Raw genomic sequence first — 16,110 nt, forward strand, 5'->3', positions numbered from 1 at the left:
CCCCTGTTAATACGTGGACAACATAGCATTGTTTCCGTGGACAGGGCCGGCACCCAAAGAAGCTAGGGCATGTGCAGGTTTATTACTACTCCATACTAATTATATTTTGAAAACACCACGCTCGCCTCAATGAAACACGTAGAGAGCAGGAATAACTGCCTGGAGAGGTGACCCAGAGCCATTCGGCCATGCCCAACCTCACGGAGTGCTTCACCTTCAGACTGCAGCGCAGATGCCAGGTACCTGGAGTGTCCCGCAGCAGCAAAGCACATCATCGCCTGGCACTGCACTACTCCGCCAGATTGCGTCCACTAAAAATCCATGGTGGCAACCCTTGCATACGTCTGACTAGGCGCACCCTGCTTTGTCTGCTGTACATGCCCTTAATGGTGTTATTTCATTTTCCAAGATACAATGTGAATGTCAATCCTACTTATCTATCATGTTATGTCCTGAGAATATCATTTTGTTGCGTTTGATCCTACTTCATCCATCTGGGTATGCTCAACAGAGGGTGCACACAAGAAGGGAAGTTCAGTACAAGAACGAGAGCGAGTGTTATGCAGTAGTTGCAGAGAAGCGCCCCAGACAAAATCAATAGCCTGGTAAATACAAAGTTCAACACAGAACCAAACATTTGCAGGTTGAGTTTTGGATGGGTTGATCTCGGAGTAAATTTCACGACGTTAGCATCACTTGACAACTAACCTAACCACTCTCAGATTCATCTGCCATTGAGCTGATCACCCCTACGATGTGTTGGTATGGAATATTGAGCAAATAGTGGCACACAATTCATATCATTTAGCGGATTTAGCAATGCAGCAGCTCATGCTTTACGGAACTTTCTTCTCTTCAACGCGTCGACTACGAGGGATGGGCAAGTCACCATCAGATCCTTGAAGCCTTGGGTTGCCACCACAGCATCCATTGCATCCGACATCTCAACAAATTCAAGGCAGGCATCTTTAAGCTTGTCACAGCTATGTTGGTCAGCTAAGGCCAGTGTAGTTGCCACATTGTCCACGTTGAGATCCTCGCAGAGGATGCTTTGGCAGACCAGCTTGAGCCTCTCCATGGCATATCTGTCGGCAGCCACTAGTAAAAGACGGATCATTTCAGTGTTGTCATCTCCCTCAAGGTGCTTGCGAGGCAGAGAATCGGTGTAGATGAAATGGAGCAGTGCCCTGAAAACAGCAGGCTGCATGTCCTCGATGGTTATGCGATGCCCCTTGCTCGCCTCCCTCATCGGCCCGTAGAGCTCCGCTTTGAAAACAGGCGACCGCATGGCGAGAACGAACCGATGCGCCCTGAAAGTCTCTCCTCTAACATTGAAACTGACGTCAAACCCACCCTTTTCTTCCAGCAGCCTGCCGACGTGCTCAGCCATGTCGGATGGTGGCATGTCGATTTTTGGGAACAATCTGGCTTCAGTTACGCGTGGCTTTTTGACAACAGTGATAATGCATTTGATTGTGAGGCGATCATCCCTAAGGTATGCAGATTCCTCAATCTCACTTCGCCTTTTGAACTTACCAGTCTGTGGAGCAAATCCACTAATAGCCCCAAAACTGAATATTCTAGGCCCTGTTTTATGCACTGAAGACGACAAGCCGGTGTACTGGTCCATCAGCCTCAGGTCGCAGGACGCCCGGACTTCAGTGTTCTTGCTCAAAAGCTGGAGATAAACTGAGATGTAATCTTGGCATGCTTCGCTGTGGCCATCAGGGTAAAAGCGGATGGCCCAGTCGTGGCCGCCGACAGTGAAGATCCCGGAACGTATGTAGCTCATGGCGTCGTTGCCCATGCCCCTATGCTTGCTGTAGCCCAAGATATCGAACACATGTGTGCCTTGGGCCACCTCCGGGGTGCACGTAGACACCGTATTAGATGCCTCCATCTGGTGACCAGGAGGAAGATTGACGGCCGGAGGAGAAAGATTCGCTGCGACGACAACGGCGCGCCGCGTCCTAATCTGATGGTGTGAAAGAAAAGCGCATCAATACCCAGCGCCGGAGGAAAGAGAGGGCGGAGTTGATCGAACCTTCAGACCTCAGATTGTGTGGCGGTGGCGGTGGCGGCGGCGGCGGCGGCGTCGAAGCCGGAACGGAGCTGCCTCTGCTTTTTTTTTTTTACCTTTCTTTTGAGTGGATATTTTTTCACCTTTTGGGGAGGAAGAAGGCGCAAGGGCCCTAGAGTTCATGGGCCTGGGTTTTGGTCTGCTTGGTACTCAGAGTAACCCAAAAAAACCGACCGAAGCGCATTTCAATAGGAAAAAAATGAAGCTGGTCGCTCAATAATAATAATCTTGACGATGAGCCTACCGGAAGGGACCTACAGTCTTAAAATATCATCAATTGAGATCAAAATTATCAACAAATAAACCAACACATAGCGTGTTTCGTTATTAAATCGCTAATTACAAATAGGTTGACCTCAAGGGCTCACCCAACAACATGATTTTAAATCTAATTGTTGGAAACGAATTTTTGGACTAGTCCTAATTGGTCTCATTTTTTCCATAGCCACAAGTAAAGATACATTGCTCATCTAGCTAGGTGTACCTTCCCCTAAAAAAGCTAGCTACATTTAGACAAAGTAGTCACATTTATTTTAGAACGAAGGGTAATAGTAGCTTGCAAAAGATAAAACACGGTTCGCTTCATCTTCGGTGATCTTGGGACCTTGGAGATGTGACGGACCAAGGCCCCTCATTGGCGGGAGGGTCCCCATTCCTTGTTTAAGTTGTTCTCCAGTGTCTTCTTCCGGTTGGTGAGGCGACAGCTACATCCTGAAGTCATAATAAGTCCTCCCGCTATATCCTCGCTCCGGTAGTGCCTCTAGCGCCGGTGGAGGGTGTGTGGACTCGTGTGTCCAACGGATCTCCTGCAATTATGTTGATTTTCGTGTTTGTTGGGGTGTTTTCCGGTAAGTCTCTTCCGATCTATGGTTGTCTTCATTGGCGATGGTTGTTGCCCTAGTGTGTTGGTCCTTTGGGGCCTTAGCACGATGACTTCCCATCTATCTACTACAACAAGCTCTACTACGACAATATTTGCTCAGCTCCGATGATGGAGGGGCAAAGGCGGTGGCACGTCTTTGGCTCGCGTTAGTGTATGTAGTCGTTGCTAGGTGGTCCAATGATTAAATTGTAATTTAATTTTATTACTTTTAGAGCTTTATTGTATAGTTGTTGATGATTATTAATAGATCCATCAATTTTTGCAAAAAAAAAAGATAAGATTTTGAAGACACGGTCCAATTTGAGTTACTATGTTTCTGGAGTGAAAATCGACAAACATAGCGTAGATGTGAGGTTTAGAACAACCGCCGCCTCCTCTTTGAAATCCCAGCCACCGCAAGCCCGCAACTATCCGTTCACTCTTCCCTTGGCCTTGCTGCTGCAAAAATAGACAATGGACCTGATGTGTAGGTCGAGTTTTTCAATATCTTTTTCTGGAAGATTAGTTTTAGGTTTGGTGGTCGTCTTTTTAAGGCAGTTTTCTCGATGGAGAAGACGACTTCTTCACTAAGGGTTCTTGTTGACGCGTAAAGCACACGCCCGTTGGGAACCCCAAGAGGAAGGTGTGATGCGTACAGCAGCAAGTTTTCCCTCAGTAAGAAACCAAGGTTTATCTAACCAGTAGGAGTCAAGGAACACGTGAAGGTTGTTGGTGACGGAGTGTAGTGCGGCGCAACACCAGGGATTCCGGCGCCAACGTGGAACCTGCACAACACAATCCAAATACTTTGCCCCAACTTAACAGTGAGGTTGTCAATCTCACCGGCTTGTTGTAAACAAAGGATTAAATGTATGGTGTGAAAAATGATGTTTGTTTGCAAAGAACAGTAAAGAACAATGATTGCAGTAGATTGTATTCAGATGTAAAAAGAATGGACCGGGGTCCACAGTTCACTAGTGGTGTCTCTCCAATAAGAAATAGCATGTTGGGTGAACAAATTACAGTTGGGCAATTGACAAATAAAGAGGGCATAACAATGCACATACATATCATGATGAGTAGTGTGAGATTTAATCGGGTATTACGACAAAGTACATAGACCGCTATCCATCATGCATCTATGCCTAAAAAGTCCACCTTCGGGTTAGCATCCGCACCCCTTCCAGTATTAAGTTGCAAACAACAGACAATTGCATTAAGTATGGTGCGTAATGTAATCAACACAAATATCCTTAGACAAAGCATCGATGTTTTATCCCTAGTAGCAACAGCACATCCACAACCTTAGAACTTTCTGTCACTATCCCAGATTTAATGGAGGCATGAACCCACTATCGAGCATAAATACTCCCTCTTGGAGTCACAAGTATCAACTTGGCCAGAGCCTCTACTAGCAACGGAGAGCATGCAAAATCATAAACAACACATATGATAGATTGATAATCAACTTGACATAGTATTCCATATTCATCAGATCCCAACAAACACAACATGTAGCATTACAAATAGATGATCTTGATCATGATAGGCAGCTCACAAGATCTAACATGATAGCACAATGAGGAGAAGACAACCATCTAGCTACTGCTATGGACCCATAGTCCAGGGATGAACTACTCACACATCAATCCGGAGGCGATCATGGTGATGAAGAGTCCTCTGGGAGATGATTCCCTCTCCGGTAGGGTGCCAGAGGCGATCTCCTAAATCCCCCGAGATGGGATTGGCGGCGGCGGCGTCTCTGAAAGGTTTTCCGTATCGTGGCTCTCGGTAAAAGGGTTTTCGCGCGGAGGGAATAAATAGGCGGAAGGGCAGAGTCAGAGGGCTGACGAGGGGCAAACACCATAGGGCGGCGCGGGCCCCTCCCTGGCCGCGCGGCCCTATGGTGGCGGCGTGTAATGTCCCAGGTTTAGAGACGATCGAGGGGTAGATTTTAGAAAGGGATGTGCATTGCATGGTAAAGTCCGGGGAAATTTCGCGCTTTTTAAACAAAACTGCATCGAAGGGGGACAGGTTTCTCTCTCGACATCCTACAGGGTTAGGGTTTCGAGAGTGAGAAGAACTTGTTCCTACTTGTCTAAATTAGGGTTTTGAGAAGAGAAAAGTGAAAATTGCATTGAAATCATAAGTTGCATGATTGAATTACAAGTTAAGTTGTTTGAATGAATTCAAACCAAATTTGAATTTGAATTTCAAATTCAAACATCAAATGGTTATCACATAATTCAAATTTGAGATAATTTAACAAACAATTATCATTAAGCCAGAATATAAGTAATACAACAAATACATTAAGCTCATTAAGGAAAACTTGAGCTTTATTGATAATCACACACATATTACATTGTCATTACAATATCCTGAATAGATAAAGAAATTTACAACACATTACAAGAATTGATGAAATAGAAATTGAAAAAGGAAAATTACAAGTTATTTAAATGTCCTAAACTACATTGTGATCTTCATGAATTCTTTGATCAAGATGATCTTGAGCCCATCTTGAGCATCTTCTTGATTCCTGCACACATACACAACAATCAAAGTATTAAGCCAAGTGGCAAAGCCACTTGGCAGGTTAGCAAACAATTGAAATGAAGAGGATATGATCAAGTCTCTGCCGAGCAGATCCATGTCACAGACAGAACCAAGTCCAAGTGCACAGCACTAGCACACACACACAGCTAGGCTGCTCACACGGCAGTGTGCATGCAAGACACCACACACACACACTGGTGAGTCACAACAGCTGCTGTGCCTTGTTGTCGACCAGAGATGGAGGTGGAGATCATATAAAGTCTCCACAAGAAACCCTAACCATTGCCATCGACAGAACCGCACCGGTAAGCCACCAAGAACACCAAGAACAGCCTAGAACAGAAGAACAGCTTCCTGTTCAACCTGCTCCATCACACCACTGAATTAAATCAAGCATCAAGCTCACCAGGAGGAGCAGGGCAAGCAAATCAACCATAAGATCAACACAGAAGCAAACCCTCTACACCAACCCCAAATTCTAGGAGCTGGAGTGAGGTATACCAAGCATCATGAGCAAACCATGGTTTTGCTCATAATTAAGCATACTCATGCATCACAGAAGCAAAAAGGGTATGAAACCCTGGATGTATCATCACTTGGTTGCTAAACCAATTGGTGCCGACAAATACAACTAAGGCTAGAAGGAAATCAAACCGGGGAACACCGGTTGTGACAACACAAAGTGTCACAACCAGAGAAATCCAAAGATGGATTTAATCCTATGTAGCCATCCAGATTCACCAAGCACCTAACAGTCTAGCTAAACCATCAGACTGATAGGCAACATGTTCCTATCTTGTTTATCAACACCAAAGCCACTGATAAATCACCAAGTGAATAGTCAGTGAGCATTTATTCATCAAAGAAAGCCAACACTGGTGGGAGCCACCCTAATAGCAAGAACCTACTGTCAGGGTTACCTCAACCACACAACCAATCCAAACAGTTAAGCCTTACACATGCATCATCACCCAAGTGGGTTCAGAATGGGCTAGGGTCCCCAACAATTGTTGGCATCCCTCTAGCCCAAGTAAATCAATTGATATGATCATCATCATGTTACAGCTTCACATCATTTATCCAAATAACAAAGCAAATTAAGCAGATAAATGAAACAGATAAGCTACTGATGCACAGGGTCTTGCAGATGATCCAAAGGATCATTGCACACAGTCACTGATGCTTGGACAAGCACCAGCACACCCAGACTAAGTCTGTAAGAAGCACATATAGCACTGAATGAGCACCAGTGAGTCACAGAGAGGGGCACCCACTAATTCACAAACAAGAAATGATCATATGATCATCAGGACTTGCTATTGCATGCCAACACATGTTAGAGCATCACTGAGCAGCAGAGCATAGCACCAGATAATTAAATAGCCACACATACTCAACAGTGCTTCACAGATAATCAAATGGATGATTTATAATTGTATCCAGAAGCACATCAACTATATGATGTACCACTGGATCAAGCTAGACAAGGATGGCACACACACATAATCAAGCCATAACAATAATCAGAGCCATTAAACCAGTAAAGCACTTAGTGCTCATCACTGAATCATACCATTAAGCCAACAGCAATGCTCAGATGAGCATGCTCATGAATTTGAGCACAAGAACTAGCCACAGAAACTCTGGCACTTGCAAATTTGCAAGAATTGCATACTGCAATTAAGCCATAGAAGCATATATAAATACACATGAGTGTCAGGCAAGCATAGAAACAAGAACAGAGGCACAGAGAAGAATTCTAGCAAGTAAAGCAAGCTTTCACAGGCACATAGCTTAGCAATCTTGCACAGCAGCACAAGCAGCACATCAGCATAAGCAACACAGCAGCATACGCAGCACAGCAGCAGCGCAGCAGCATTAAGCACGGCCACAGAGCAGCATGAGCACGGCTATCCTCTCCACGAGGAGGAGAAGCTGCGACCAGAGCTAAGGAAGGAGGAAGAACCAGCACACAAGAGAGAGGGAGTGATGGCGAACGTACCAGGGTCGAGCAGGCGGGCAACCATGGCGGCCACGGCGACACACGCCAGGGCGCGGCGGCGCCAGGCCAAGCCAGGCCATGGCGGCGCCATAGCACCACCCCACCATGGCAGCACAGCCACGGCGGCGACATCACACCAGGAGCTCTGGGGGCCACGAGATCACGCGGATCCCATAACCCTAACCATGGCGAAGAAGGTCGAGGGCAAGCAGAAGCGGCGTCTGCTCCAGATCGACGCGGAGGGAACGGATCGCCATCACCTAGCGGTTCGATTGCGCCCCATGGCGAGGGCCATGGCGGCCGGAGACCGCCGGAATCGGCCGGCGACGGTGAGGGCGACGCAGGTCGCCAGAGAGAGAAAGGGGATTGGGGTTAGGTCGAGGCGGCGCGAGGGGTGAGTGAGTGAGCGACCGCTCGGGTCGGTTGGACCCGAGCTGGTCTAACCCAACCCGCTGGGCTCCACTGACACGTGGGCCCAGGGGCAATTGTGACTTTTCACAATTCAAATAAAAACCAGAAACTTTAAAATTCAATGGAAAATTGATAAGAGCTCTAAAAAAATAATTAAAAATATGAAAATCAATCAGCATAAAATTCTTTATCCAAATAAAATATCAAAGAGAATTTTTGGAGATAATTAAGAATAAGTCTTAATTTGATGATTTAAATAATGATTTAAATCACACATATTATTTTCAATAAAGAAAATAGTCCAATAATGCATTTGGACTTTAAAAACACCTTGACAACATTTCAAGGATTGTATTTACCCTAAATCAAGTATCTACAAGCTATTCTTAGTATTAACCTCTCACATGAAATAACAACGTCATCGGAAAGGGGGGGAACAAACCCTAAAACTGGAATCATGCATAATTGCTTCTTTAACCATTGCCCTTATCGGACAATGATGCTATTTTTCAGAGACAGAGGACAAGGGTCAGTCCACACCTTCCAACTGCAAAACTTTGCAGTGTTCAGGCAAGTTCATCGCTTGCTCATATCATTTGAGTATTTCTATCAAATTACTTGCAAAGTATTATGGTTATCACTATTGCATAAAAACCAAAACCACTACTTTCATAACTATGAATATGACTATGTGGTGGGCAATGGAACCATGGATTGTGTTGATATGGTGGAGGTTCCATTGCAAGGGTTATATCCATCTAGGATTAAACAACAAATGTCGCCAGTGATTCTTGTGCCGTAATAACCGTGTTAACCATAAGATCTGGAGTGGGACGGAATAGTCAATCGTATTTCCACCTCTTGTACATCAACGGATGCGCTTGCCGTAGACACTTGTATCCTGAGGGACAAGCGGTAGGCTGGGGAAGCCTAAAGTCCCCACGGTAATGCGGTCTATGATGGATTGTAAGATGTCCGGAACGGTCTATCCATGATTGATAGGGGAGGGCATACAAAATTGTTCGGAACGGTCTACCTTAATCGGTATAGGGGAGAACAAATGCCTGGAACGGTCTCACCATGGATATAGGGGAAGACAGTCTTACAAAAGGGTGGGTGTGCGAGGTAGCGGAGGAATATGATTGGCTATGACCTTATACCGGGCCTCACACCATAGGCAGTGTGGACGGGAGAGCTGCCCGGTTGGCACCAAGGTTAAGATCTCTTATGGGTAAAGCAACACACCTCTGCAGAGTGTAAAGAACTGTGACCTGTCACTCCCTGTTCCGGGATATGGAACTGCGAACACGGCCGGAAAGGAGCTCCATGAAGTTCTAGTAAACCGGTGAAGGCTGACGGACATAGTTCTTGCTATCATTGCTCTTTCAACTGAATCATCATTTGATAGGAGTAATTGATACGATGCTAGAGGAGTTTACTGAACCCAAGGAGGAGATTAGGGGGAAAGAACCTATGGAGAATGTGGTGCACACACCAGTTTACTCAGCTGGTGACTACATTAGTATTGATCCTCTTGAGCGGGAAACTACACCCGTTACACCTGGGAACTATCTGGGTAGTTCCTATGGGGGATATGAGGGTGGAGAGGAATCCGGAAACAATCAGCGTTCCGAGACTCCTATCGAAAACTCCACGGGTTGGCGTTGGGGATCTGATACGGGAACTCATAGTACTTCAGTGTATTATGATGGGGAGATGAATGATGACGCCACAACCCAGAACCAGAGTCATCCCAGTAATGGAGGAGTTGATGGAGGGTATCCGACACAGGTTGAGTCGGATACAAATGTTGGAAACACCTATGGTGGAGCTACAGGGGAGTACACCCGATGGGTGGACTATGATGCACTTAACAATCAGTTTGTGAACACTGATTTCTCCCTAGGATCATCATCGGATTCTGACTACTAGCCGACGGGGAGACCTTATGTTCCAGGGTCTATCAGGAGGACGACACGTTCGACCGGATGGAAGCCTGGGATGTACCGGGAGTGAAGATCGACTAGAGTCCACCAAGGAAGGCGGGACTACAATACACAAGTATCACGTGTATTGTAGTGTGTAATATTTGTAGAAATTTGTACATATACTTTAATAAGTGAGTTGCATACTCACATCGACTTGAGTATTGTAATAAGACCACATAAGTATGTATATACATGGTATATGTTTTGTATGATTTGGATTTGCTTCTTGATTTCCATTGCGTGACTAGTTCTGTGCACAAAGTTGAGCTCAGAAAACTTGCGCATGGAGTAATTATGAGTATCATCTTGTGTTGCAGAACTAGGGGGTTATGTCGGGAGCGTTAGGAGAGGAGACCGAAGCGCAGCGCATGGAGCGCGAAGCGAAGCAAAAGGAAGAGGCTGATGAAGCAGCCAGGAATCAGTTTCCACCACCACCACCACCCATGACGCAGCAGAATTTCGTCCAGTACATGCAATTGGTGGAGGAAAGGCAACGTATTACGTTGGAGCAGCAGAATAAATTCTTTCAGGAGTTGCTGCAGCAGAACAGGGTGGAGAGACCGGAGCATCAGGGAGTCACCTTAGCAGACTTCCAGAACACCAAGCCTATATCTTTCGCATACGCGCCCGAGCCAATGGACGCGGAAGACTGGCTTATGGACACCGAGCGAAAGCTCAATACTGTTGGTTGTAACGACCAGGAGAAGGTTCGTTATGCTACACATTTATTGTGTGGACCTGCCGCATCATGGTGGGATAACATCGTAGCCATTTATCCGGCTGGAAAAGTATTCACCTGGGAGGAGTTCGCGAGGAAGTTCAGGGAATCCAATGTCCCTGAAAGTATTGTGGAACTGAAGCATCGAGAGTTTGAAAGCCTCGAGCAGAAGGACAAGGCCATCCTGACTTATGTCAGGGAATTCTCAAAACTGTCCCGGTATGCTATTGAAGAAGTCAACACCGAGGACAAGAAAAAGAAGAGGTTTTTGAGGGGGTTAAGTCCCCAGTTCAAAGTACAGCTCCGTATGATGAGAGCGACTGAGTTCCAAGAGTTGGTGGATGCAGCCATCACTCTTGAAGATGATTTCAAGCAACTGCAAGAAGAGAAAAGGAAGAAGGCCAAGTTTGAGCCTAAAAGATTTGTTAGCAACAAGCCTAATACAAGCTTGAGTTTCAAGCCAAGGTACAACAACAACAACAACAACAACAACAGCAACTACTATAATAGCAGGAGGAACCAAGCATTCCAGACTGCAAATCAAGCGGTTTGCAGAAGCTGTGGTCTCACAGGACATTTTGCTAAGGATTGCAAGAAGCCAAGGATTATATGCTTTGGTTGTCGTCGGGAGGGGCACATGCTGAAGGACTGCCCCAAGAGAAATACGGGAGGAGGTCAATCTGGAGGAGGAGGAAGCCGAGGAGGAAATAATGGAGGGAACTGGAAGAATAAGAAGCCCTTCGGCAAGCTAAACTGCACTAGTCTGGAGGAGGTGGTCAACTCCGATCAGGCGGTGATAGGTACGCTCCAGATACTCACCCATCCTGGCAAAGTACTTTTTGATACTGGTGCAACTACATCATTCTTTTCTCAGCAATTCATCATCAAACATGGGATTAGTTGCACTAAGTTAGATACACCCATAACCATACTTTCTGCGGGGGGAACGATAGTAGTAACCCATACCAAACAAAAACAAGTCATCATGATCAATAAGTGCGCGTTTGACGCGGACCTGTTCATTTTACCGATGAAGGACATTGATGTCATTCTTGGTATGAACTGGTTAGAAGCTAATGGAGCATTGATCGACTGTGTGAACAAGACGGTATCTTTGAAAAGCCCCGATGGAAGTAGAATGATCTACCAAGGCGACAAACATACACAGATTGAAGTGGAGCTACAGTTGAACAGCATGAAGGAGGTGAAGTTAGAGGATATACCTGTAGTGAATGAATTCCAGGATGTGTTTCCTGCGGAATTACCAGGTATGCCACCAGATAGGGAGATAGAATTCACTATCGACCTAATTCCAGGAACAGCTCCGATTGCTAAAGCACCATATAAGATGGGGCCTAAGGAATTGAAAGAACTTAAGGAGCAATTGGATGACTTGGAACAGAAATGATTTATACAAGAAAGTGTTTCACCATGGGGATCACCTGTGATCTTCGTGGATAAAAGAGATGGAGGAAGAAGGATGTGCGGAGACTACAGGAATTTGAACAATGTGACAATCAAGAACAAGTATCCACTTCCAAGAATACAAGATCTATTCGATCAAGTTAGAGGCGCGGGAGTCTTTTCCAAAATTGATCTAAGATCTGGTTATCACCAGATAAAGATCAAGAAGGAAGACGTTCCGAAAACTGCCTTTGTCTCAAGGTATGGACATCATGAATACCTTGTAGTGCCTTTTGGATTAACCAATGCCCCAGCAATTTTCATGAATCTCATGAATAAGATCTTCATGCCATATCTAGACAAGTTTGTCATCGTATTCATCGATGATATCTTGATCTATTCCAAAGACAAAGCGGAACATGCTGAACATCTGAGGTTAGTGTTGCAAACACTAAGGGAACATCAACTCTATGCCAAATTTAGTAAGTGTGAATTTTGGCTAGATCAAGTGGAATTTCTTGGTCATGTCATTAGCAAAGATGGAATCGCTGTTAACCCGAGCAAGGTAGCAGCAGTTCTAGAATGGGAAACACCCAAGACTGTCAAGGAAATCCGAGGATTCCTAGGAATGGCAGGATATTATCGGAGATTCATTGAGGGATTCTCCAAGATAGCAGGACCAATGACAAAGCTGTTAAGAAAGAACACACCATTCGTGTGGTCAGAGGAGTGTGAGAAAAGTTTTCAAACTCTAAAGGAAAAACTCACCACAGCACCGGTGTTAGCAGTTCCTGAAGTTGGCAAGGATTACACCGTGTATTGTGACGCATCCAAGCATGGATTGGGTTGCGTACTCATGCAAGATCGGAAAGTGATATCTTATGGATCGAGGCAACTCAGACCTCATGAAGTAAACTATCCAACACATGACTTGGAATTAGCAGCAGTTGTGTTTGCACTCAAAACTTGGAGACATTTTCTCTATGGAGCCAAGTGTGAGCTCTATACCGATCATAAGAGTCTCAAATACTTCTTTACTCAGAAGGAACTCAACATGAGGCAGAAAAGATGGCTTGAACTGATCAAGGATTATGATTTGACCATCAATTACACTCCAGGAAAGGCCAATGTTGTAGCCGATGCCTTGAGTAGGAAGAGCACCGGAGGAGTGGAACAAGAAATATCACCGGAGTTGAGGAAGGAAATAAGTCAAGCCCAAATACAACTTTGGGAGAAGGAAGCTCATGAAGGACTATCAGCTTTACAAGTAGCCGATGAGCTAAATGTTAACTTGAAGAATGAGATAATGATGGGTCAGCTGGACGATCCATTCATAGTGGAGGAGATGAGAAGAATAGATGAGGGAAGACCATCAGAATTTCACCGCGGAGAATCGGGATCATTATGGTTCCAGAAGAGGATTTGTGTTCCGGATATTGCTGAAATCAAGGAAGTAATACTCCGGGAAGCCCATCAAACACCATACTCCATTCATCCGGGAAGTACAAAAATGTAAATGGATCTAAAGGAGCTATTCTGGTGGAACAACATGAAGAGAGAGATAGCACAATATGTGGCGGAATGCCATACCTACCAAAGAGTGAAGGCTGAACATCAGAGTCCGGTAGGGAAATTACAACCTTTACCTATTCCAGAATGGAAATGGGAGGAGATAGGAATGGATTTCATCACCGGACTACCCATGACCAATAAAAAGAAGGACATGATATGGGTAATTGTGGACCGGTTGACGAAGAGTGCACACTTCTTAGCGGTAAATCAGCAAGATAAAGGAGAGAAACTCATCGATCTTTACATCAAAGAGATCGTGAGTAAACATGGAGTGCCCAAGAAGACCGTGTCGGATCGAGGATCCGTGTTCACGTCAATATTTTGGAAGCAATTACACGAAGCTTTAGGATCCAAGTTGGACTATAGTACCGCCTATCATCCTCAGACAGGTGGACAAACTGAGAGAACTAACCAGATCCTAGAGGATATGCTCAGGGCTTGTGCCCTAGACTTCGGAGGATCATGGGAGGAACACTTACCACTAGCAGAGTTCTCATACAATAATAGCTATCAAAGCAGCATCAAGATGGCACCATTCGAAGCTCTGTATGGAAGGAAGTGTAGATCACCGATATGTTGGTATGAAGCCGGAGCAAGCAAAGAGTTCAACCCTGATTATGTCAAAGAAAAGCAACAAATAATTGACATCATCAGAGATAGGTTGAAGATAGCCCAGAGCCGACAGAAGAGTTATGCCGATCAAAAGAGGAGAACATGGGAGCCACGAGTTGGAGACATGGTATATCTTAAGGTAAGCCCGATGAAAGGACTTCAGAGGTTTGGAGTAAAAGGAAAGCTAAGCCCTAGGTACATCGGACCTTTCAAGATTCTGAGTCAAAACCGAGGATTAGCCTTTGAATTGGAACTACCAGGAAGGTTATCTCAGGTTCACAACGTATTCCATGTGTCACAACTCAGAAAGTGTTTAAAGACCCCAGATGAACCAGTATCACATGAAGAGCTCGAGTTACAACCAGATTTGACTTACATCGAGAAGCCAGCGAAGATTCTCGAGGAAAACTGGAAACAACTCAGGAATAGAGCTATAAAGTACTGCAAGATACAATGGAAGCATCATCCCGAGAGGGAAGCCACCTGGGAAAAAGAGGAAGACCTGAGGAAAACATACCCCGAACTTTTCAGGTATTACAACCACAACTTCGGGACGAAGTTTTCTTTAAGGGGGAAAGGCTGTAATGTCCCAGGTTTAGAGACGATCGAGGGGTAGATTTTAGAAAGGGATGTGCATTGCATGGTAAAGTCTGGGGAAATTTTGCGCTTTTTAAACAAAACTGCATCGAAGGGGGACATGTTTCTCTCTCGACATCCTACAGGGTTAGGGTTTCGAGAGTGAGAAGAACTTGTTCCTACTTGTCTAAATTAGGGTTTTGAGAAGAGAAAAGTGAAAATTGCATTGAAATCATAAGTTGCATGATTGAATTACAAGTTAAGTTGTTTGAATGAATTCAAACCAAATTTGAATTTGAATTTCAAATTCAAACATCAAATGGTTATCACATAATTCAAATTTGAGATAATTTAACAAACAATTATCATTAAGCCAGAATATAAGTAATACAACAAATACATTAAGCTCATTGAGGAAAACTTGAGCTTTATTGATAATCACACACATATTACATTGTCATTACAATATCCTGAATAGATAAAGAAATTTACAACACATTACAAGAATTGATGAAATAGAAATTGAAAAAGGAAAATTACAAGTTATTTAAATGTCCTAAACTACATTGTGATCTTCATGAATTCTTTGATCAAGATGATCTTGAGCCCATCTTGAGCATCTTCTTGATTCCTGCACACATACACAACAATCAAAGTATTAAGCCAAGTGGCAAAGCCACTTGGCAGGTTAGCAAACAATTGAAATGAAGAGGATATGATCAAGTCTCTGCCGAGCAGATCCATGTCACGTATTGAACCAAGTCCAAGTGCACAAGACTAGCACACACACACACAGCCTAGGCTGCTCACACCAGTTGTGCATGCAGCACACCACACACACACAGCTGGTGAGTCACAACAGGCTGCCAGGCCTTGTTGTCGACCAGAGATGGAGGTGGAGATCATATAAAGTCTCCACAGTAAACCCTAACCATTGCCATCGACAGAACTGCACTGGTAAGCCACCAAGAACACCAAGAACAGCTAGAACAGGAAGAACAGCTTCCCTATTCAACCTGCTCCATCACACCACTGAATTAAATCAAGCATCAAGCTCACCAGGAGGAGCAGGGCAAGCAAATCAACCATAAGATCAACACAGAAGCAAACCCTCTACACCAACCCCAAATTCTAGGAGCTGGAGTGAGGTATACCAAGCATCATGAGCAAACCATGGTTTTGCTCATAATTAAGCATACTCATGCATCACAGAAGCAAAAAAGGGTATGAAACCCTGGATGTATCATCACTTGGTTGCTAAACCAATTGGTGCCAGCAAATACAACTAAGGCTAGAAGGAAATCAAACCAGGGAACACTGGTTGTG

The 16,110-nt window shown here is 44.7% G+C and overlaps 1 protein-coding gene across 2 annotated transcripts; it reads right to left on the reverse strand.

Moving 5' to 3' along the window:
- Positions 1–587: 587 nt before the first annotated feature.
- On the reverse strand, positions 588–2,134 carry LOC127292315 (BTB/POZ and MATH domain-containing protein 1-like). Of its 2 annotated transcripts, none has more exons than XM_051321685.1 (2): positions 2,045–2,134; positions 588–1,975 (listed from the first exon to the last, which is right to left on the reverse strand). In XM_051321685.1, the coding sequence occupies exon 2, from the start codon at positions 1,898–1,900 to the stop codon at positions 830–832; it is 1,071 nt and encodes a 356-aa protein (XP_051177645.1). In that variant the 5' UTR covers positions 1,901–1,975; positions 2,045–2,134; the 3' UTR covers positions 588–829. The 2 variants fall into 2 exon arrangements, with proteins under 2 accessions (XP_051177645.1, XP_051177647.1); XM_051321687.1 differs by having other exon boundaries at positions 2,053–2,129.
- Between the last annotated feature and the right edge of the window lie 13,976 nt (positions 2,135–16,110).

This window comes from Lolium perenne, chromosome 4, assembly GCF_019359855.2.
Source record: "Lolium perenne isolate Kyuss_39 chromosome 4, Kyuss_2.0, whole genome shotgun sequence".
Lineage (NCBI taxonomy): Eukaryota > Viridiplantae > Streptophyta > Magnoliopsida > Poales > Poaceae > Lolium > Lolium perenne.